This window comes from Schistocerca americana, chromosome 9 (assembly GCF_021461395.2).
Source record: "Schistocerca americana isolate TAMUIC-IGC-003095 chromosome 9, iqSchAmer2.1, whole genome shotgun sequence".
Classification (NCBI taxonomy): domain Eukaryota; kingdom Metazoa; phylum Arthropoda; class Insecta; order Orthoptera; family Acrididae; genus Schistocerca; species Schistocerca americana.
Window position 1 is genome coordinate 95,362,626 of NC_060127.1, and position 24,284 is coordinate 95,386,909.

The 24,284-nt window shown below is 38.6% G+C and overlaps 1 protein-coding gene across 1 annotated transcript in view; it reads right to left on the reverse strand.

Moving 5' to 3' along the window:
* Positions 1 to 24,284, reverse strand: part of LOC124550607 (alpha-actinin, sarcomeric) — a 470,999-nt gene that overhangs the window by 24,394 nt on the left and 422,321 nt on the right. Inside the window, exons 6-11 of the mRNA XM_047125325.1 lie at positions 19,531 to 19,623; positions 16,376 to 16,606; positions 14,864 to 14,940; positions 11,906 to 12,127; positions 11,467 to 11,638; positions 5,189 to 5,425 (exon numbers count right to left, since the gene is read on the reverse strand). Of these exons, the coding sequence (XP_046981281.1) occupies positions 5,189 to 5,425; positions 11,467 to 11,638; positions 11,906 to 12,127; positions 14,864 to 14,940; positions 16,376 to 16,606; positions 19,531 to 19,623 (1,032 nt within the window). The remainder of the gene's footprint in view (positions 1 to 5,188; positions 5,426 to 11,466; positions 11,639 to 11,905; positions 12,128 to 14,863; positions 14,941 to 16,375; positions 16,607 to 19,530; positions 19,624 to 24,284) is intronic.

Consider the following 24,284-nt stretch of genomic DNA (forward strand, 5'->3'; position numbering starts at 1 on the left):
AAATAACTTAATCCATATTATTCGACAAAGCAAACGGCAGACTCAGTTGTAGTGAGAACACTTAGGAATACCGACAATGTAGAAAAAGAGAAATCACTACTTACTGTTAAAAAGACACATCAAGCTGCAGACAGACACAAGTGAAAGACACTTACATACAGCTTTTGGCCACAGCCTTCATCAGTAAAAAAGATTCTGATTGTGTGTCTCTCTCTTTTGCTGATGAAGGCTGTCGCCTAAGACCTTATGCCAGTGTCTTAATTGTGCCCATCTGTAACTTGATGTGACTTCGTCACCGTAAGTAGCACTCTGTCTTTTCCTACATAGTTGAGAACTAACTTAACCATGTGACTAGCCACAACCACGTTCCATTCCAGAATAGTGTGCGTTATTAACTGACAGAGCAAGCACTGAAAGTGACCACAAGACAGAGCCTTCACAACAACTGTGACAGTTTGCTGTTAATGTCATTAAATTTATTGGTTATGAGAATGGGAAAGCAGTGACAGTGCTGACATAAAAGGTGATTGAACATGCAAGCAAAATGTTAAGGTTGAGTAAGTTGATGGTGTGCGAATTATAGCAGAAGGGACATGGCAATGAGTCAAATTGCAGCACCTAAGTCAAAAAAGAAGCGATGTGCACACAATAAATACTGCATTGAGAATACAGATGAATATCTTATTAGCCTGCAATTTTTGTGAGATTACGAATAATACAAGGAAACAAATTTTGTGAACTTCATAGCTTTTGTCATGCACAGAACTGGACTTCGAGGCTACAAAAAATAATGGGAAACTTTTGTTTCTGTCTATGGGATGTGGTTTTAAAAGGTGCCAAAATAAATGATTAATCATGTGCTATTAAGATGGACAGTTTCAGAAAAGGCATACTGTGTTAGAAAAATGATGCATCAGAATGAAAGCAGACCATGGTGTTTTTCCAGATGCAACATGAATTCATACACATCACACACTGAATAAATGTTGTCACAGTCATAGTGTGGGTGACAAGTACCGTCCAGTAAAGGTGCAAATAGAGTGTTAAATTATTGTGGCATATAAAAATGAGGCATGTGACAGCATTCCGCTTTTAAGGATACTGGAATGTATGATGTTACTACCTTCCCTCCACATTCCTAGAGTGTGAGAAGGGTGGTCATGCCACCGTGACTGGGTCCTCAGTTTGCTTTGTCAGGAAATACAAATTATTATTTATGTCTAATTAGTGTGTAAATTGTTATGTTCTGTCCAAGGTAGTTCCTCAGTGTGTGTGTGTGTTCAAAATGTGAGCTGTAACATCACATTCATTCCTATCAACACGATCTTAAGCATGCAATACCCATTGGATTTTACTGCCTTATGTACAACAACAGCAGAAACACATGCACCTGCTGGCATTTGAATGTTTTATGTACATCTCCTATGTTTATATGAGGACTGATGTTACACGCCAAATAGAAGAAGCAGCTGAGGTCTTTACTTGCCCCAGTTAGGCTGGATGTTTTACATAGTTCTCTATGCTGCTTGTCTATCTGGTGAGTAGTGATCTGTTCTCACATACACAATTACTTTCTCTTAAATTTGGCATTGATCATTGATTTTTTGATAAAATAAAATAAAAAGGGAGTGTGCACAAGTGGCAGTCAAATGAAAAAAGACAGATAAAAAAAAATAAGTAAATGTTTTTAATTTCAAAAGTAATCACCATAACTGCTAATATTTATCTCACCATGGAAAGACTATCAACGCCTTCATGAGAAAATATTTGCAGGTGCCTATGGAAACATAATTGTACCCAGGCATGCAAATCTTCTTCCAAAGTAAATCAATGGCCACAAATATTTTCTCTCCTCAGGGTTCCGAACTATGGAAATTGCATGGGGAGGGAGGGGGGGGGGGGGAGGAACACTCTGGAGGAGTAACACTGTGAGAGGACCCACATGTCGCCAAGATTGTTTCGATTATACTGGAGAGGTTTTGCTGGAAAGCCCTTATACATTCTCTATTCAGTCCTGGTCTCTCCCCATCCTATTTCCATATTTTTGGAGCCCTCAAGAAAGACACTTACGGCTGTTGATTTGTTTTGGATGAATGGAGGTGCATGCCTGGGTACAATCACGGTTCCATAGTCAAATGCAAACATTTTTCCATGAAGGTACTTACCATTTTGTCTCAATGGGATGAATGTATTAACAATTATGGCCACTACTTTTGAAATAATAAACAGTTTAATTACTTTTCTTCCATCTATCTTGTTTTCATTTTATTATCCTTTGTATGTTGCGAGAAGGTAACCAAAAGATATTGGAAACAGAATGTGTGTTGCTGGTAAGGTGTTATGTTCACAATTTCAAATTTATCCAAAAATTACATAAAAATAAATGTTTTAACAGACAAAAAGTGCTGAATTCTTATATACAATATATTGCAACAATTTTGTTCTACACAGAGAGCCCCACAGTTATCTAATGGAAACATTTAAAACAGAATCTGTGACAATTGGAGAAAACTCTTTTTTTCTGGGGGAAAGAAACACTGCTCGCAGGAATTTGTATCGTCATGCATTTCCACCATAGTTATCACAATTTTACATCAAGATACACACCAACAAGTGCAACAATCTACCATCTCTGCAGTGGCAATTATTGAGCCTTTCCCTTCACTTACTATTCTAAGCACATATACTAACTGTACATAAGTCACGGGAGTGAAAAAGGGAACACTTTCCAGGATGTTTATTGTGCTGCAATATTCTGAAAGTGAGGTGGATCCACTGTCTGTACAACACTTATGATGCTTGAGAGTCTGATCTCAAACACAGCAATGAGCAAGCTGCAAGTGGAAAGCGGCTGTGGAAACTGCATTCACGTGCAGCGCTAATGTCAGCAGCATTCCGCTAGAGATACTTTCCCGTACCTGGAACTGGGTGCCCATATCTTCCTTGCAAGCAAAAAATGCAAATAAAAATCACACTACTGCATTTGATACAATCACTTCTTCATAATTATTTTTATACGATCTTCCAAACAAAAGTCTGATTATTCGTTTCATATAAGATGCACACATCACCAGAACAAATTTATTTTGTGTAGGACGCTGTCAGTGCCAAAGAAAACAAGTTACACAATCAGAATGACATCCTCACCCCACAGCAAAGTATACACTACAATGAAACATCCTGAGCTTAAATGTGTGTTGCACCTCCCGAGATAGATGCTGGCAGCCTTGTCGTGACACATGCCATCTCTTCATGCTCCAAAAGTCTGCACTGATTCCTCTTCCCTCACCTTACCCTGCTATCCCTCCCCCTTCCCCATCCCACTATGGACTGTTGCTCCCGTTTGATGCGTTTAAGTCTAATCAGAGTGGCCAGAGACAGCAGTTGTGTGAGAGAGGTGTTCTTTCTTCTGTGAATGTAAGTGTTCTTTTTCTTTTACAAAGGCGGCTTTAGCCGAAAGCTAAAGTGTGTAACAAACCTTTTTATTGTGTGTGTCTGCAACTCTATTACTTTTAATATTTTTGAGGTGATCAGACTTTTGTATTACGTTAATCCCAAAATAATGGATCAGAATACCAAAAGAGTATGTAAATAACGCACTACAAATAAATGACCTTCCAAAAAATAAAAATGTTTTGAATGGTAGTACCATATTTTAATATATAAATATTTTTAAGAAGTTTTCTTTCTTTCACTTGACAAGCTCTGCCAATTTTTTTTAACGTACTCTTCCAAGAGGAAAGTCCAGTTCACTCAGCAGCAACGAGTTATCAGTTGCTGTCCAAGAAAGGGTAACAATACTCATCACCAATACCATCACTCACCACATTTACCTCCTCCACACTACTACTCTTCTCAAAACCAAAAGAGGAAGTGAAAGGCTGACACAACCGAAAAGATTCTTTAGGTAATACCCTCGACACCCAACATGAATCAACAGCAGATATGTTTTCCTGTGTAGAAAAGCTGCTAAAACTGAACCCCACATTGAATCAATTTCATTCGATTTTACAGTTTTACAGATGTAAACAGTAAAGACAAAAGGCTTCACTTTTCAAAAAAATAAAAAATAAAATTACTACCTAATATATGTATTTATTGGAATAATCGGCAACCAGTTGCACAAAAGAAATATTATTTCTCTAACCGATTTCAGGCACCTAGTGTCCTTCTTCAGCACGTTATAACTATCATATTATTTGCACGTGCCAGAAGTAAGATTCATGCAGCATATTGCTGTGGACATACGGTTCACAATGCCTGTACAAAAATGGTAAAAAGAAGCCTTACAACAAGTGCAGACATCATGCCAACCCTCATAACCAATGCTATATGCTGCATTCATCTATTTTTGACACTTGCAAAAAATGTAACATATATAACTCTCTGAAGAAGGGGGTTACCAGGTGTCTGAAACCAGTGAAGGAAATAAAATTTGTTTTGCAAAACGTAATGCTGATTATTTCAATAAATACAACTACAGTTGTTGAAGATGGATGAAACGCTGATCTATGTTTGTTAGACATCATCGTTACAGTTTCTCATCCACAGCATGACACATTTAGGAATTTGTTCCCATTTGCTTAGAAGTTTACTTCAGTATTTTAAAATCTCTCTCTTTTTTCCATTAAAGACACTCTGCAGTGTGTGTGTGTGTGTGTGTGTGTGTGTGTGTGTGTGTGTGTGTGTGTGTGTGTGTCAGCTGAAGACAGACTGACTTCAGTTGAAAGAGACTCATCACGTGTGTGAGAAGCATTTGTGCGAGTGTGTGTCAACAAAGGCTTTGCCAGCTGAAAGCTCATTTTGTAACAGTCTTTGAAGTCTATTATTTAGTATCTCCACTATATAGTGAGTAGCAACTATCTTTTTCATAATATTGCAACATTTTTATGAATTGCATTTAGCTGTATAGGAAAGATATAAACATTTTACGCTAACTGAAGACAGATGAAAGCCGAAAACACACCTCTGCGCAAACACAATTAATAAAAACTGTTCGGTTGCTGCATTTGTTCGACCAATCGTTTATGATAGATAATATTAAGTTGCTTGTCTTCAATGTGTGCATTAGCTCCTTGACCAGAGACATAAGGTAAATGTGATGTCAAACAGAGCTTTTTCCTCACAACACAGACAATGGTGATACTGTGCCTTGCCAGAAGTTCCACTGTGCAGAGTAGGTACTCACGTTGGCAGTGAGGGTGGTGTACGGGTTCTCCAAACCGCCCGGCACCTGGTACTTCTGCACCGTCGCCTCAACCTCTCGCACCAGCCCGACAATCGCTGTATACTCCTTGTCCGCCTCGCCCAGTGTCGCCTTGAACTGGCCGTGAGCGTCGATCAGGCCCTGTATCTCCTCCATCGTGTGCACGATGAACATGTCCACCAGGTCCTCCCGGGTGCCGTCCAGCCAGTTGTTGAATGGCTGTAAAGTAAGAAATTTGTGAGTCAGACACTGGTGTTGCTAGGCTATATTTTACTTAAAACAAGGGCTCTGTGCATTTTAAAAGTGCAACAGCAACATTTGCACTGGTAAAAAAAATTTTGCAATACTTTTCAAAATCTGTTGTTCTCTCTCTCTCTCTCTCTCTCTCTCTCTCTCTCTCTCTCTCTCTCTCTCTAAAAAAATAAAAATAAAAAAATAAAAAATAAAATACTTTTTATTGGCTTAAAAATATATGAGTTCATAAAGTAACAACGCACATCAGTCAGGATAGGTGGAACTGGAACTTCCATACCATAGTATTACACAGTGTATTATTAGCAAATCAGAATTAAAATGGATGAAAGTCCTTGGGACCACTATAGCCATTTACTGTAGTTCTTTCCAAGCTCCACAACCAGTTTCACAGCATAAAGGTGCATCCTCAGGTATATTTAAGTGATCACTTTGTACCAAATGAGAATTACGATGGCCCAAGGTGCAGTTATAAATGAAAGTGAGTGATCCCTCAACTGCTGTCATCAGGTTGTTAAATATAAATGATGGGCATCCTAAATAAAATCTGTAAGTTGAGAAAACGTGGATGTGGAAATTCCAATGAGTGTGAATTCGCACACCAACACATGTGGTTAGTTGAACAGTATTGAAACTTCCACACCCACATTTTTTTTAGCTTATGGATTTTATTCTGAATGCCCACCATTTGTGTCTAACAACCTTCCAGTTTGATGATGACCACTGATAGATCACTCACTTTCATTTAAAGCTGCACCTTGGAAACATCTTAATTCTCATCAGGCATGAAGTGGTTACTTAAATGCACCTGAGGATGCACCTTTAAGATGCGAAACCAGCCATAGGCCTTTGAAAGGACTACAACAAACAGGTAATGCGGTCATATGGACATTCATTCATTTATTCAATCATTTTGATTCTCATTTGCAAACAATACTTTTCTTTAATATTGCGGTATGAAAGTTCTAGTTCCATCAATCAATTTTTTTTAGCTGTGGTTGACCCACCTTTAGAATAGTTTGTGACATTTCAGTCACATAAATTACTCAAAAATTACTGATAAATATATTACCATTCAAATTGTGCTGTTTGCCTAGTGACAGTTGTCTGAATTGAAGTTAGCACTTGTGTACTGCTACTATGGAGTGCCTGTTAGAATTTTCATCTTGCTGCTTCACTACTCTCCTATGTTTGGTCACAAAGGTTCTTCCTCAGGAATCTCTTCTGGTTTTCTAAGTTCAGCATGTAATGCTTAGAAACATAGTCACTTGCCTTCTTCCTAATTTCAGACAATGGCTACTCAAAACTAACAGCTATGTCATCCGCCTCAGATGTTTCATTTGTTTTTCAGCACAGTATGTGATTGCAGGTACAGCGTCCATTAGTAAGGACAAGAACACCAAATTCATTGAAGGAATGTATCAGCACCAACCATCCAGATAAAAACTGCAATACAAGCATCCTTATTTCCATCCTTCCTTTTTTCCTTCCTATTTTTCTAACTTCTTACTTCCATCAGGTCTAGTGTTGAGATATAGTTTGCATACTTTTGCCTGTATTTAGTATCTTCTGTCAGCAGTAAAGATTGAAAATAGTGCTTAAGTTGTAAGGTTTGTTTATTTTTCAATGCTTATACCAGCAATGAAAAATAAAAAATCTTATAACTGAAGTGGTATTTTCAATTTCTACTATAATGCTAAGCTATGGATGTTCCTCCATTTGCTTGCTTTCATTGCTAGTTGTGCCTGTGTTGCGAAGTATACTCTGTAGCCCAGATGATCATTCTTCCAGGTCACTAGTTGTGTAATGCCTGTAGCATTCACAAAGGCCTTAATTTCATGAAGAAGAAAGTTCCCAAGTATTTTCTGGTATGATACATCCAATTGAAGGCACTCAATGACATTTAGATCCCATACATCTATCAAATTATGGGAACGTTGATTGCTGTGTCTTGCCCACTACTCAAATTAGTCCTCGACATTTTCTATGGGTTCATGAGTGTATGATTTAGTGCTTGGCTTGCTCATCAAAAATAAACTACATCAACGGGAAAAAGTCTCCAGTTTAACAACCCGATGACCAAGGCCATAATTTTGAAGATATATAATATTCTGTGTGTTTGATTTAATAGAATACGTGCCCAAAGATACATGTCATGCCACACTCATTTTGCTGTTGCAGCGAAATATGTGCACTTTACAATAACTTTTGGTTTTGGAGCTTTTGAGGGTACAAAAAGGATAAATCTGTCATCAACCAGAAGGTTGGTTTGAACACAATAGTGCTTTACTACAGTCCAATTAAAATTACTTGATAGCTGACACTTCATGGTTTGGAACCGGTTTCCTCCAATCCGAGCGCTCAACGTCATACCTAAACTGTCTGCTGTTGGTAAACTGCAACAACAATTGTGGTAGTTCACTTCGGCTTAGTTTCTCGATGAGTATGGATCCTAAATCTTGTGTCTGGCCCCTTTATTTTGTGTTTCTAAACAAACACAAACACAAACAATACAAAAAAAAAGACTAACAAAATACATACGTTTCACACATGGCACTAACCAAACATCACTGGAACCTTCCGCAAAAGACGCGATAGAGCAGCACATATACATTTATTGTACTTTCAGAGATTGGCTTAGATTAAATAAGCTTTGCATGACATTGTGTGAAGCTGAATTTTTTGAAGGCTGCAATTCATCATTATGACTTGGTCAGCAGAGTAATAAATACAACACCCTGACCTTTTGCCACAGACCAGTGTTAAGTATATAACGTAACGTGTATGAGATTACAGATTCAAACTGTTTCACCTGCAATGAATTTTTTTTTTTATTTCAAAAGATTTTGATTATTACTTCTATTCAGCTAATTGGTTTCAATGTAATTTTTTATTTCTAATAGTTTGCATCATCATTTTCATCATTGTACTGACTCTTTTTATTTGCTCTTCTTCTTCGTATCATTCTTTTTTGATTTGGAATCTGCCTGTGTGACCAACAATCTGTGACCAAGTGGCAACCAAGACTGCTCATCGGTTGGTAATGAAGCCGCTCGTGTAGCTAGTGTGAGAATTTTGAAAATTTCTCGGGTATTCAGCAGCGTGGCATCGTCCAATAGGTGTGATATTTCAGCAAGCCGACTTCTTGCCATCTTCAAGTGTTCCTGGAGTCTGATAGATCTCTGATGGACGCCGTGTTTCACCCTTCATCCAAAACGAAGACGTTATTAGGATCAATCGAGGACGACTTAGGACGCCGGAAACTGGGAGTTTGCCACATCCCTTGCCAGGACAGCTAAATGTATGTAGGCCAGACCACCCAGACAGTACAGAAGAGATGCAGTAAACATAAATGCCACACAGACAACACACAGCCGACCAAGTCAGCCATGCAGAGCACTGCATCTCACATGGATGCGACACGAACCACAATGGCACACAGGTGTTCCAGCAGTCCAACACCTTCTGGGACTGTATCCTCAAAGAGGCAGTGGAGATCCGGCTGCACGATGAGCTAATATCAAGGCAGCAGTTTCCAGTTGTGCAAGGCCTGGTGGGATCCAGCCTTGAGTTTGATTAAAACATGATAGTCTACACGGAAATCCACCCCTGTCAGGACACCTGAAGAAAGAGACGCATTGTGACCACATTGGCAGAGTTCTGCACGCAGTCGTGGCCATGGAAGGTCTGCGGTCCACGATCTGTCGCAGAGCACTACGCTTCCTCCACCACCCAACTCCGCGCTTTCCCCACCCGCAGACTGCACAGAAGCGCCAAGACGGAGGCTGTCCCTGTTGGACAATGCCACCCGGCTGAATACCCGAGAAATTTTCAAGATTTTTGTACACTGGGAAAACCTCATATCCCAAGGCAGGAGGATAATTTGACATAATCAATGACAGCGAGAAGTTACAGTTTGCTTTTACTGCTGGAAGAGAAATTTTTCTGTCTACAGTTTCCTTGTAGAGGTTAGCTTTAATCACTATGAATGCACTGACAGTGATTTCAGTTCTGCTGCAGATTCTTGACCACTGTTTCCTCACAAGGTTGTGGTTAGGTTAGGACAAGAGTTTAAATTTAGGGCTACAAAATCATCTGCTGCAGTTTACTCATTAGTCACTTAAAATCAGCTGACAACAGAACATTTCACATTTCTGTCACAGCTAGCAGCATCCGCTTCCAACACTGATCCACGTTACACTTTAACAGCATTTGTGTAGAGACCCACCGTGCCTGTTATGTTGCCTATAACAGAATTGTAGCCAGCAGCCAATGTGGCAATACTGTAATGGCAAGTGAAAGACATCAACTGCCAAGTAATTTTGATTGGATTATAGGCATCTTTGCTTTCCTCTAATCTATGAACCAACTTACACAGTCAGTTATAACTGGGCCTAAAGTTTCATATGGACTCTGAACCATGATTCCACTCAAAATCTACACTACTGGCCATGAAATTTGTTACACCAAGAAGAAATGCAGATGATAAACCAGTATTCATTGGACTAATATATCATACTAGAACTGACATGTGACTACATTTACACGCAATTTGGGTGCATAGATCCTGAGATCCATAGTACCCAGAAATACCACCTCTGTCCATAATAAAGGCCTTGATACACCTGGGCATTGGGTCAAACAGAGCTTGGATGGCGTGTATAGGTACAGATGTCCATGCAGCTTCAACACGATACCACAGTTCATTACGAATAGTGACTGGCGTATTGTGACGAGCCAGTTGCTCGGCCACCAATGACCAGACGTTTTCAATTCGTGAGAGATCTGGAGAATGTGCTGGCCAGAGGAGTCGAACATTTTCTGTATCCAGAAAGGCCCGTACAGGACCTGCAACATGCGGTCGTGCATTATCCTGCTGAAATGTAGGGTTTCGCAAGGATCGAATGAAGCGTAGAGCCACGGGTCGCAACACATCTGAAATGTAGCGTCCACAGTTCAAAGTGCCATCAATGCGAACAAGAGGTGACCGAGACGTGTAACCAATGGCACCCCATACCATCACGTTGGGTGATACGCTAGTACGGCGATGACGAATACATGCTTCTAATGTGCGTTCACCGCGATGGCGCCAAACATGGATGCGACCATCATTATGCTGTAAACAGAACCTGGGTTCATCCAAAAAAATTACATTTTGCCATTCATGCACACAGGTTTGTCGTTTAGTACACCATCGCAGGCGCTCCTGTCTGTGATGCAGCGTCAAGGGTAACCGCAGCCGTGGTTTCCGAGCTGATACTCCAAGCTGCTGCAAACGTCGTCGAACTGTTTGTGCAGATGGTTGTTGTCTTGCAAATATCCCCATCTGTTGACTCAGGGTTCGAATCGTGGCTGCACGATACGTTACAGCCATGCGGATAAGATGCCTGTCATCTCGACTGGTAGTGATACGAGGTCGTTGGGATCCAGCACGGCATTCTGTATTACCCTCCTGAACTCACTGATTCCATTTTCTGCTAACAGTCATTGGATCTCGACCAACGGGAGCATCAATGTCGCGATACGATAAACCGCAATCGCGATAGGCTACAATCCGACCTTTATCGAAGTTGAAAATGTGATGGTACGCATTTATCCTTCTTACGTGAGGCATCATAACTACGTTTCACCAGGCAACACCGGTCAACTGCTGTTTGTGTATGAGAAATTGGTTGGAAACTTTCCTCATGTCAGGACGTTGTAGGTGTCACCACCAGCGCCAACCTTGTGTGAATGCTCTGAAAAGGTAATCATTTGCATATCTTCTTCCAGTTGGTTAAATTTCCTGTCTGTAACACGTCATCTTCATGGTGTAGCAATTTTAATAGCCAGTAGTGTATCATGTTACCAGAAGTGCAAGATGCAAGTTGAAAAAAATAAATAAATAAACAGTCCTACGACAGTCTGGCGATTGAACAGCAGATCTCTAGATCTGCAGTTGGCAGTTTACCACACTGAGTCACTCAGAATATATTGATAACATTCGACAGAAAGTGCAGCCTACTCACAGCAGCCCTCTTTGCGAACTCCAGGTGCAGGATGTCGATCTTCTCCAGGATGCGCTCTGCCTCGTCGAGGGCCTGTCGGCGGCGCTGGGTCAGGCTGCCCAGGCGGTCCCACTGGTCACAGATCCTCTGGCAGCGGGCGTTCACTGAGGCACTGTCGTGGTACTCCAGGGTGCTGCAACAAACGAGTGCGAGCTCGAACGTAGCAAAATAGTCCCTAAATCGCACCCAATTTTTCCTTACAAGTATGTAATTTTCAGACGATTCCAAGCCCTGATGCTATACTCAAAGATACTTAATGCTTCAATACCACATAAATTATTAGCTATTGTTACCAACTTCTCAGGTAGAAGTGTACTCGGCAGCGGCAGTGCACACTTCAACTGGCCATTAAACCCTGCACACTACTCTCAGAAGCCCTCAGCCCAAAAGCTGTACTCACTTGAGCTCCTGAGCGATGGCTGCGATCTGCTCCACACGGTCCTGGTGTGCGGCGAGGTCACTCTCGAACGCCTCGTGCTTCTTCTTGAGGGCCTTCAGCTCGTTCAGCTTGCACTGCCGGAAGTCCTGGCTCTGCAGCATCTCCTCCTTGCCACGAGTCCAGTCCTCGTGGATGTCGGCTTTGTGCTTGAACTTCTGTGCCAGGTGCTCCAGTCGCTCTAGCCTGCGAGGAAAGAAATGTCACCCTGTAGCTGAGACCTTCAAAAATTTCACTTTTGTACGCCTGCTGACACTCACTGGAGTCCTCCAGTTTCAAAACTTTGAAGATTTAACCATGTAGATCACATTTTTTTAACTTTTTTAAATTGAATTACCATGAATGTACTTTCATAGCATGGCAAGCTCAAGAATACAGGACATCTTATTGATATACAGAGAACTGGCAAATTACCCACACCTCAGCAGGAAGGCTTGAAGTAGTTAGGAGCAATAGAAATTAGTAGTATAGTCTCCTATGACTGACAAACTGCAAAACATTTTATACATTGTGTTTTATAGTTTCATGTTACTAAGTACTAACCATTCAGGCTTGGATTCCCAAGGGTTTGTCAGATGTAACTTACTAGACAGGAAATAGTGCAATGTCTGACAAACTGAAGTACACGATACCTACATTTTCATAACCTCGAACATTACTTTTACGGGAACAAAGGTATATTATGTTCTTCAGTTCTGGCTGACAGAAGGCTCGTATATATACCAATGTAAATGACAGGCTGCGTGTTTTGACTGACATGCAAAACATAATTTTACAAGTAATTTATGATCAAACATAATACAGTGGTACTGAATACTTCACTGTTTAGTGTTATACAATTCCATTACTTTACCATTAGGAAACAGTGAATTGTTTTAAGATAAAATTTGTTACATGAATATATTACAAACATGGAGAAATGTTACAGCCCAATATAAAGGGAAGCGTATAGGAAAGAAATGTAAATACTCACTAATTTATTTTATTTTTTCCATCATATTTGTGTCAGAAGAAATTCGTAAAAGATTCCAATATTCTTGGCTATGAATTGAAATACTAAATAATTTACTATGTGAGAAACTTTTTAAAAATATTCCACTACAAATAATTTTATGGTAACTGATTTTTCTTTTAATGCAATATTGTCAGTTGATAGTTTAACAATTACAAATACACACACAGCTGTGGCCTCTGGGTCCTAGTCTTAGTCATCCTCTTTGAGATTACTGCTCTATCTGTCATGGACTTGCTTTTTACATCAGTGTATACAATAAATTATAATTTTAGGAAGTATATGGCTTTCAGACCAACTACCCGTGGATCAACGAAGTATTTACTAATTAAGTATGAAAGAAAATCTTTCACTTATGTTTGATGTCGTGTTACTTTGTAGATTTAGGAATGGGAAACAGCATATTAATTAAAAATATAATGGTACCACTAACATTTCACAATTAAAGCAAAACATTCACATCTATTCAAATAACATTTCAGTCAAAATGTAACAACATATTGAGAACAGTCACTATCTCTTGAAGGGATTTCTTTCACTAATGAGATGATCTCGTGTCAGTATAATGACCAACACAATGGGTGCATTTGGAATTGAAAGCTTCTTTGTAAAGTGAAAAGTCTGCACCAGTGACAGCCTAAATCTGGATGTTTGATACAATTGTCAGATATTTTTGAATGTGTTATGTTAAAGAAAATATTGACAAAATTTTAGAAGAAGATAATGAAACTCTGAAATCAAAATCACTGATTGTCACTGTAAGAGTTTCTTGAATCGATTGGATATGTTACACGATCAGGTGGAGACTGATTGATCCGTTTTTCTGTCAGAGACTGACTGATACATCTTCCTGTCATCCATTAAGTGTGGTCACTTATAAAACATGGTGACATCACGTTGTGTCTACGGGAAAAACGAACAAAGCTCGTAATTAGGAAAGACTTTTGGATGCCTACCATAGTTAGATTTTTCAGTTTTATTAGCAAGAAATAAGTGTCATCCCTATTCTGCTCATTTATAGGCAAATAAAATGCTGATAGGGTCAACAAATACAATTGTGAAAGTCTCTTCTGAATATAAGCCTTTACTTATTTTCTTTAGAAATGATGATTAGAACAGGGGTAGAGGTGGTGGCAGTGTAGTGAAGGGCCGAGAATAAGAAGTCATAAAATGACAATATCATTCAGAAACCTGCTTTCAAGAATTAATATTGGCAACAGTAGGAGTGGGAAAATTGAGCTATCAGGTCACCTTTCAACTCTCATCTCAAATTTTACATCTTTCTTTCCATTGAAAGGTCAGGAATGGAACACTGCAAAAATTGTTCCTCACTACCTAAACTGAGCAGCAAGAATGTTGCGTTTCATTTTCTTATACACTGAGTGACCACCGAATGTAACCACTGACCTAATGAAAATTTTCCTGCTCTTGCACTGCAGCTGTCTGATGTGGTGCCACTATTACAAGGTGTCAACAGTAGTCTTTGGTTACTGCCAACTGTACTATGTGCACTGTACCCTTCAGCACCAATGATGAGATGGCAGGCAAGTCATGAATGTATATGTCATTCTACAAGCACCACATGTAGCCAGCAGGATGTACTTTAAAAAGTTTTGAGGCATTTCAAGATTACTAAATACCATATGGAGTTCTTGGACATATTTTTGTACAATACATGTACAACAAATATGTGCATTGCCCTCACTCGTGATTGCATGATGTTGCCTCCAAGTTTTTTTTTTTCTTTTTTACATGGCAATGTGTGTAAATTGGCAAGATTGCTATGATTCAGTGCAAATACATTATTTTGCTCCGACCAATATAGGGTCAGTAACAGGTATGGGACACTGATATCATCATTACTACTACTACTACTACTACTACTACTACTATTTATTATTATTATTTACCTCATCATCTCAGACAGCAACCATTCCTCAAATGCTTTCTCGGCTGTCTCCAGACCTTTCCATGCGTTGGCAATATCCTGTTAACAAAATTCTCACTGACAACACATTCTTCTGTTTACTGACTAGATCAATTCATTAATAAGAAAGAGCTACACTATTTTTTACAAAGATGTAAGACATGGTTAAGTTGTCTGCATATTGCTGTCCCATAAAAATACATGTTGTGTTACGTCAAAATTCCACAGTCAGTTATGCTATGGAAAAGAAAAGAAAATATCTATTAAGAAAATACATTCCCAACCCCTTCTCAATCAGTTGTGCTTCTTTCTCAGTCAGTCACATCACTTCCTCTTCCCCCGTCTTTATTATTTGTGTTCTCTTTCACTCACTCTACCACTTTTCCTCATGTCCACTGCTGATAACACCGAGTTTAAATCTATCTGCGTATAATTTGCCTTTACTCTTCTGCTTTTCAAGAAAAAATAAGAACTGTGTGTTCTTTAACATTTATGAATTCTTCCATCACTTCATGGCAGAAAAATGTTTGTTTTTCAACCTTAAGTATGACAAACTGCATTTTTGTTCTACTAATATTAGTTTACTCTGTACCAGTTTTCGGGCTTGAAAGAACTGACTATCATCCGCAAGAGACAATAGGGCATAGTGAAGTAAATATTATAAATAAAGATACTACCAACATACACACTAGTCAGTTGTTTTCTGACACTAGTTAACAAGCCAAAAAATCTGTTTGAAATAAACAAATACTGTCAGAACAAAAATGCAGTTTGTTTGTTTATCAGCCTTAGAGGTGTTTATTCATTATTATCTGCTGCAGATACTACTGTTTTCACTGTTTATGTCACAGTATTTTCTGAATGTTTGTATCTATGTTAGATGTAGCTTCTAACATTCATTCATTCATTCCTCCCTTCCCAGTACCCTTTATTCAGCCAATGTCAGATACGGAATGCTGCTACGGTATTCCCGCTCTTTTGAAAAGAGACAACCAATAACCATAGCTGTACATAGGCCATCATTACAATAGGATCACCACTCCCAAATGCATTTTAAAGCTCCTGCCAGTCTCCCTTGAGGACAAATCCATGTTTGTGACACTGTGTTACGAAGCGTTTGCTTGTCGTATATCTGAGGTGGAACATGAGAACCAGCCCAGATAGGTCGACTGGTTGGCTGACACACTGGACCCCACTTTTAATCTGTGACGCAGATTTGAACTGCAGCCGGCACACCTCGCCAATTCCCAGAAGCGGGCACGTAAATGCTCTCAGCTATATGGCGAGTATAACTTATAACAACCTGGCAATGAACACTTTAAGAAGTGAAGATAACAACCCCTTAAATTATTTACACTCCAGCACGACTTCCTGTTACCAACTAAAATGTGTAGCATTTCTGGTTGGATGTAAGAGAAATCCAGGATAAATGAAGCAATAAACAAATAAAAATAAATAAGAAAATTCATAAACGGTCATTATTTCAAACACTTACAGAGACCATCTTGCCCTCAGTGGGCATGTAGGCGGGCCGGTTGGACAGCCGCAGCTTGGTCTGCAGGGTGTTAAAGTTGGTCTCCAGCTTGGCCTTCTGCTCGACGCGGGGTGGCTTGTGCTTCCGGCGGTACGTGCGGTACTCCTCCAACTTCTTCTGTACACCAGCCAGTGAGTTGTCCGTCTGCCGGCTGTTCAGCCACGGCATCGTTCGGCGAATCCATTCCAGCAACTGAGTAAGACAACGTGTGGAATTAACTTCACTGTGAGATCATAAATAAAATAAATTGGCAATATTTGCTGGTGTAATATTGGTTTTAAGAAGACTCTAACCTATTCTTCTGTAAATGTTCCACCACAATTTTACAAATTACAATTAATACTGTATTATAATCCCCACAAATACACTTTTCTGAGTGTTGGCGTCAGAGTGGGGATCTCTGCATAACAACTGAAACCCTGATGATGTGAGCATCATATCTCTTCCTTAAAGAAGATTGTGGTTTTCCACTTAATTTAACATGTAATACAGCTCTTGCAGTTTTGCAATAAATTCTGACATCAAAATAGCTAAGAATAAAAGGAAGATGAAAGCTATGGTGTTTGTAGATAATCTGATGATTTGGGGGAATAAGGAGGAGGAAGTACGAGAGCAGTTAGACGTATGCGAACGAAAAGTACAAGAATATAGGATGAAATTTAGTATAAGAAAGATTGAGATGATTATGACAACAAGAAAGAAGGAGAGATGGACAACTGGAATAACAGTTGTGGGGAATGATTCAGGAGAATGGAGAGTTTCAAGTACCTAGGAAGCCTGATACAGGAAGATGGAAAAAACGACAGAGAAATAAACGAGTGGGGGACAAAAGCAGAAGCATTTCGGAAGAGAGTCAGAAGCCTGATATGGAACAAGGATGTACCACAAATCAGTAAAATGGTTATATACTGGCCATACTATGTCCCGATCCTGACATATGCATCAGAAACCTGGGTTATTAAAGGAAGAGAGAAAAGCAAAGTACAGGCTAGTGAGATGAAATTCTTGAGACACAGTAACAAATTAGAGGATCAGAGAGTGAAGAGGCCTATGTTCCATACAGACCTGGCCAGAGGCTGGAAACAGACCAAGATGATGATGATGATGATGATGATGATAAATGGAACTTTCTGCATCATACTGTACACAATGTGCAGGCGGAGGGGTTTCAAATCAAAATGGAAGACATTTCAAACAAATCAATTTACGATATTGATGCACAGTATTTCACAATCATTTTCTGAATATTGTTGGTGAATTAAATAAAAATTTAGTTTCTACAGGGAATCGCATAACTCTCTTGGCAAATGACTTTTTGACATTGATGTCCGAAATACTCCTCTGTGATACAGGCAAGGGGGAGATTGAGTCAATAATTAAATCACTAAAGATTAAGGACTCTCATGGATATGATTGAGTGCCTAGCAGAATATTAAAGCACTGTGCTGCATATGTTAGCCTTGTATTTAGCCATATTTGTAATTTTTCCTTTAGGAATGGTCAGTTTTCTGATCAATTAAAGTACTCAGTAGCAAAGTCGCATTATAAAAAGGGAGAAAGGGATAATGTAGACAATTTTAGACCTATTTCTATATCATCAGTTTTTGCTAGTTATTGAAAATGCTGGCTGGGTATGTAAGGATAATTGATCATTTTACATCATACAATTTGCTATCAAATGTACAGTTCGGCTTTAGAAGCCTTATAACAACTGAAAATGCTATACTATATTTTCTCTCTGAGGTACTGGACGGGTTAAACAAAAGGTTTTGAATGCTAGGCATATTTTTTGATTTAACTAAGGTGTTTGATTGTGTCGATCACAAAATATTGCTGCATAAGTTGGACCATTACAGGATATGGGGAGTCACAGTGTTGAGAATGGCTGCGATGTGGGATTTGAGTGGGGTACGGTCAAATGGGGAGTGCCCCAGGGATCAATGTTGGGGCCATTCATGTTCCTTATTTATATAAATGATATGCCCTCTAGTATTTATTACAGGTAACTCTAAAATATTTCTGTTTGCTGATGACACTAGCTTGGTGGTAAAGGATGTTGTGTACGACATTGGTACGGTTTCAATTATTGCAGTTCATGACATAAATTCATGGCTTGTAGAAAATAAACTAACACTAAATCAAAGTATGATTCAGTTTTTACAGTTTCTAACACACAATTCAACAAAACCTGATGTTTTAATTTTGCAGAATGGGCATATGATTAGTGAAATCGAACAGTTCAAATTTCTAGGTGTTCAGATAGATAGTAAATTGCCGTGGAAAGCCCAAGTTCAATGGTTCAACACAAAAATTAGTCTCTCTGCTTATTTTCATTTGCTTATGTTATATGGTATTATATTTTGGGGTAACTCTTCCCATTTTAAAAGGATATTTTTGTCTCGGAAACAGGCGGTTCAGACAATAAGTGGTGTAAGTTTGCAAACCTCTTCCCGACCCCTGTTCACTAGTCTGGGTATTCTGACATTGGCCTCTATATATTCTTTACTGTCATTTCTTGTTAACAATACCAGCTTATTCCTCAGAATTAGCACTCAGTTAATAAATGGCAGAAATCAATACTGCGTATGGATCGGACTTCCTTAACTCTTGGGCAGAAATAAGTTCCACAAGAATTCAAAAATCTTTCCTAATGGGTTACTCCTTCTATTCTGTCGAGGAGTTCCTTGAAAAACTAAGCTGATTCTTATGTTGTATTGTCAATTGTGTTTACTTAAACTTATGGCTTGACTTTTTTAGGGTTCATAAACATTTTATTTTTATCTGTTATTGCTTTTGCATTGTAATTTTATGTACCGACACATTCCATGACCTTGGAGATTTGCTCCTCCATTTGGTCCTACGGAATTTTATATGTAAATAAAAAAATAATAAAATGACCAGTGTTAGCACGAAAGGGGGGTCGGATTAGATCTCTCACACATGAAGATTTCTCAATTTATTTGGAAAGAGTGTACAAAGGTGTCCGAAATCTAGATTATTTACATATTTATTTCTATGTAATGAATGTAGCTCATAGGTGTCAGTCTTAAATACTAGTACTGTAATTAAGGATATAATAATGGTAATGTAAAAGACAAATTACTCTTATTACTCACATCACTCGCAAGCCGCTCATACTCCTCCATGAGGCGTTCATTCTCCTGGTTGACCTTCAGCACCTTGCAGATGCGGTTTGCAGCTGTCTCAGCCTGTTAACACATTAATACATTAAGTTCTGTGTACAGTTTTAAATTAATAATTCATGAAAGTCTAAACTGTTGCTCTTTTTTATACCCACTAAATATGAAACAGCTAAAGTGAAGTCAAAAATAACTCGTTTACATGTTAAATAACATCAAAGATTCAAATTTTATTTACTGCTATGTACAATGAAACTTTAGCAAACGAGAATCATACTGTGCAATATGATCAAACAATTACTACATTTTTGTGATTATCACAGGTTGTAACACAAATCATTACAACATACGGTAAGAAAAACGCATAGTTATCAGTCATTCATACAGACACTCACAGACTAATGCGTAAGAATGTTAATGAAGTATTACACAAAACAAATTGAAAAATGCAGCAAGCAAGCCTACAGGCAATAAAAAAATCATGTACACTGCTAATAGCTGTAGTAGCACTGACTATACTGTTTGTAACTTTTCTCATACTTTGGATGACTATACTCACTGTGATCTCGGAAAAACTTTAAAGTCACCCGACTCAATAACCAATTGTGCTCCAGCATTAAAGCTGTGAAAACGAAGTCGACTGCAGTACACTCATCACTGGAAATCCTCTCAAGAAATCTCTGAATAAAGCATTTTCAATCCACTTGGCAAGTAATACAGAAGTAATCAAGTCATTCTCTTTAAGTCTCTTCTCTGGAGAAAAGACTTAGAGAGAAGGAATTTTACTTCTATCTGTGACTTCACTAATAGAACCTGGAACAGTTCTTGACATAAATATGCAGGAAACTTTTAACTGCGCAATAGTATGTACCATCTACTCAGTATTTTTGAAAGAGATATACACGAGAACTTTGTGTCCACAACAGTATTCGAAAGACATTTGTGGGACCACCTGTAAAACTGTTTGGATTGTACTACATATTTTACATTCCTGCACTTCATGTTTCACATTTCTGCTCCTCATATTTTCCAGAAGCAGGTGTTCTGCATAATTAGGTTGAGCCTCATGATCAAACACCATTAAAACCACTGTCTCACTTTGTTGAGTCTCACTGTATTTCATTTAGTGTTTATACTGGAGGCAGTGCATGGTGACAGCTGATTTTCTTGACTGATTGGTCTTTTCAGTTGGATGTGTTGTCAATGTTTTTCACAACTCCCCTCAACTGTGCTAATACTCTGCCCCTTGTAAGATATGGTATACTCATACAGAATGTGATACACATCCAGCTTTCAAGAAGATAGATCATCTTTAACATTACAAAGAAGACATTTTACCTTTGTTGACAGGTGTGCAACGCAATGGATGTCATGTTGCCAGGGACATCTACCACGGGGAGAAAACCTGAAGGATTACATGTGTGTTGCCATTATTGCTTTAAAACTTATGTTTCAGGCAGAAATTTATATACATCAGTAGGCCACCCAGCAGGAAAAATAATGAGAAAAATCACACAAATATGTGCAGTGTTGCTGACAGTTTCTGTGACGCAATTATTTAAAACATCTAGTCTTTCCCCATATTGGTCATTTGAATGTACATCTGTAGGGACACAAAGGGATGGAGTGACAGATTTTACCACTCTGATTTGTCTAAGTTCTGAAATCTGTAGCAAATAACAAGCACATTTACATTTTGTTGTGTTATGTATGCTACAAGTATTTTCTGCATTCTGTGAAGACCAGTGTGTCAATACATGGCCATATGATGATTTAAGCCAGCTTAGGCCACAGAGGCTTCAGCCAGTGCGACAAAGCATCGTCAACAGTTATACAGTGGCAGGCAGCACGGCTTTACCTTCTGAGCACCGGAGAAGCAGTGGTAGTACGACGACACATACGTCATGACGGCACGCTCGTCTGGCATCGCGGTGTTGACGAGATCTGCAGTGGCACAGCAAGGCAATGCAGCAAATAAAGCAGGCAGTTAGTTGAATACTTCACTCATCAGTGCATTCCAACTGCAGAAACAAACTATAAGGATGAGCGAAAAAACTTGGCAGGCAGCCTGGCACGCGAAAGCACATATCACTCTTTGGAAATCACTATTTTTTTAAATATGTTTTTCCTTTCTCTTCTGAATTGACTCTTTACTTGTGGAAACTGAAAGCACATTGTTAAAGTGCATAAAAGTGCTGCATTCATAGTTAAGGTCCCACCATATATAGTTATGAAATATTAGAAGAAACAGGCCCAAACTACCATTCTAAGCTGATTATCTCATGATAATGATTTGAAACGTTTAGTTTTTTTTAAGTTTCCCTCACCCCCTAAGACCTCCCTCTCTGGCCTACCGATATGTAGTTTGTATCACAAAGTAAAATCATCTTATGTGACCAGAAAAGTAAGAGACTCACAAATTATGAAGGGCACCTCAGAAATTAAGATTGCCAAACACCGATTAATTTCTCAACTTCACATAATTCCATAATTGTGATACACCAAAGTTTTCACAAGCGACATGATACAAACAAGCATTTATTTTGTGATACTGTCAAAGCATGTGTCTTCTTTTATCTACCAAGGCAATTACATGCATTTTAAAAAGACCTACACTTTTAAAAAATATATTGGGGTCCCTGGAAAGCTGAGTAGCACAGTATGAAACTGATTTGACGCATTTTGACAAAAGTGATGGGTAATGCTTACATGGCAAGGGAAACAGAACTGTACTGTAACAGCAGACTTGGCTTGTCTATTTAGTGTAATGCACATCTATTTAGACAAAAAGACTTTACAGCAAACTGTAACACGCATAATATCACTTTTCAAGTCTTGCAAAGAGTTCTCAAATGTTATGAAATTTTATACTCCTACAGTAAAAACTTGTTGCTTCAGCATATTACTAGATAAAAAAATTACCACCACTGACCATACAGCATAGTTCTTTCCATTTGGGGAACTAACCTTAGTGAAAAATCTTCATTGGATACCTTCAAACATTCGGGAGATGTTAGACTTGACTGTTTATGGGCCTAAATACAGTGGGATGGCCATATTGTAATTACAATATTTGTTTCTCATTAAACTATAGCTATAATTTCATATTTACAGCACATAGTTCTGAAGTGAAGGATTCCTTTAAAAAATGTTTTCTGTAGTAATATGTAACTTTGTGCTTGTCCAAGCTGAGAGCCACTGTTATGGGTTACAAAACATCACAACAAAAAACGTCACACATTAATAAAGGTTACACTAAAAAAAGGGTCACTTAAAGATATGTTCATATAATCAAACAGATACAGCAAATCAATTCACACAGCACTCTTCATGTCCGGTTCTACTCGCCATGCTGTAAGATAGCAGTTAGTTCGTTAATACCAGATTCAGGAAGGCAGTATTTTTACAGATTATTAATGAAAATAAACAGGTTGCCTAGCATTCACAAGGGCAGTGCAGTGATATTATATACATTAAACCTTCCCTCCAGCAGCATAATTCCGCAATTTCAAGAGATCCTGTCTAAAGTTGTTCAAAGAAGTTCACATTTTAGAATTAGCAAACCACCTGCTATTTCTAAGGTGAGTTTGTCTAATGAGATGTATTCTAAACACAATGTAAAGCTCCTGTTCAGAAACTGAAAGCCTATTTCCCATCCACAAACAAACTACCTTCTGTTGTCCATGTTGGACTGTGGTTTGGAAACTGCAGCTGATTTAATTTGTTTTTTATGTCATAAACAATCATCTGTGGCAGTCAGTCTTATATTCTCTGAAGAGGAGTTTTGAGATTGGGGGAGGAGACCAAACAGTGATGTCATCAGTCTCATCAGATTAGGGAAGAATGGGGAAGGAATTGGCCATGGTCTTTCAAAGGAAGCATCCTGGCATTTGCCTAAAGCGATTTACGGAAATCATGGAAAACTTAATCAGGATGGCCGGGTTTCAACCGTTGTCCTTCCGAATGCAAGTCCAGTGTGCTAATCACTGCACTACCTCACTCAGTGATCAGTTTTGAGAGCTTACCCCTTCATGTTCATGTTCATCTTCATGTAGTTTACATTAGAATAATGTTGGCTGGATGTACCCAGTTGTCTGTTTTACACTTCATTTTGAAGATGTTCCAGCAGAAAGAATGCTGAGAGTTGTTATAAATATACATTCTCACCATTAAATGGTGCACAAACATGGAACAACAACAAAAAACAGTCAAGAGATTGCACAGATGTAGGTGGAAAGGGAAAAAGGGCACAAGAAAGTAAAAAAGAAAATCTGTACAAACTGTAACTGTTTTCTGTTGTTGTTGTTGTTTCATGTCTGTGTAGCATTTAATGGCGAGAATGTATATTTATATCAATTCTCAGGGTTCTTTCTGCTGGAAAATCTTCAAAATGAAGTTCATAACAGGAAGCTGGCTACATCCAGCAAACAATATGATAATGTAATCCACCTAAAGAGAGAATAAGCCCTCAAAATACATTGTGGAGCAACAGTAGCCGACACTAATAATTGTTTTAATTTTGTATTTGATTTGAATTGGTGTCTTCCGAATTGAAAAATTGCAGTAAATATTCTTACAAAAACTGCAAAGCATTTCTAAAAAACTCACAAATGTTCTAAGAAGAAAGCAAAATATACACAGCACTGTAAAGGTAAGTTTTGTTAAAACGCCATGAAATCTTCCGTAATGAAAGCAATCATTCCTGAATGGATGAACATCTGTTCCCACAA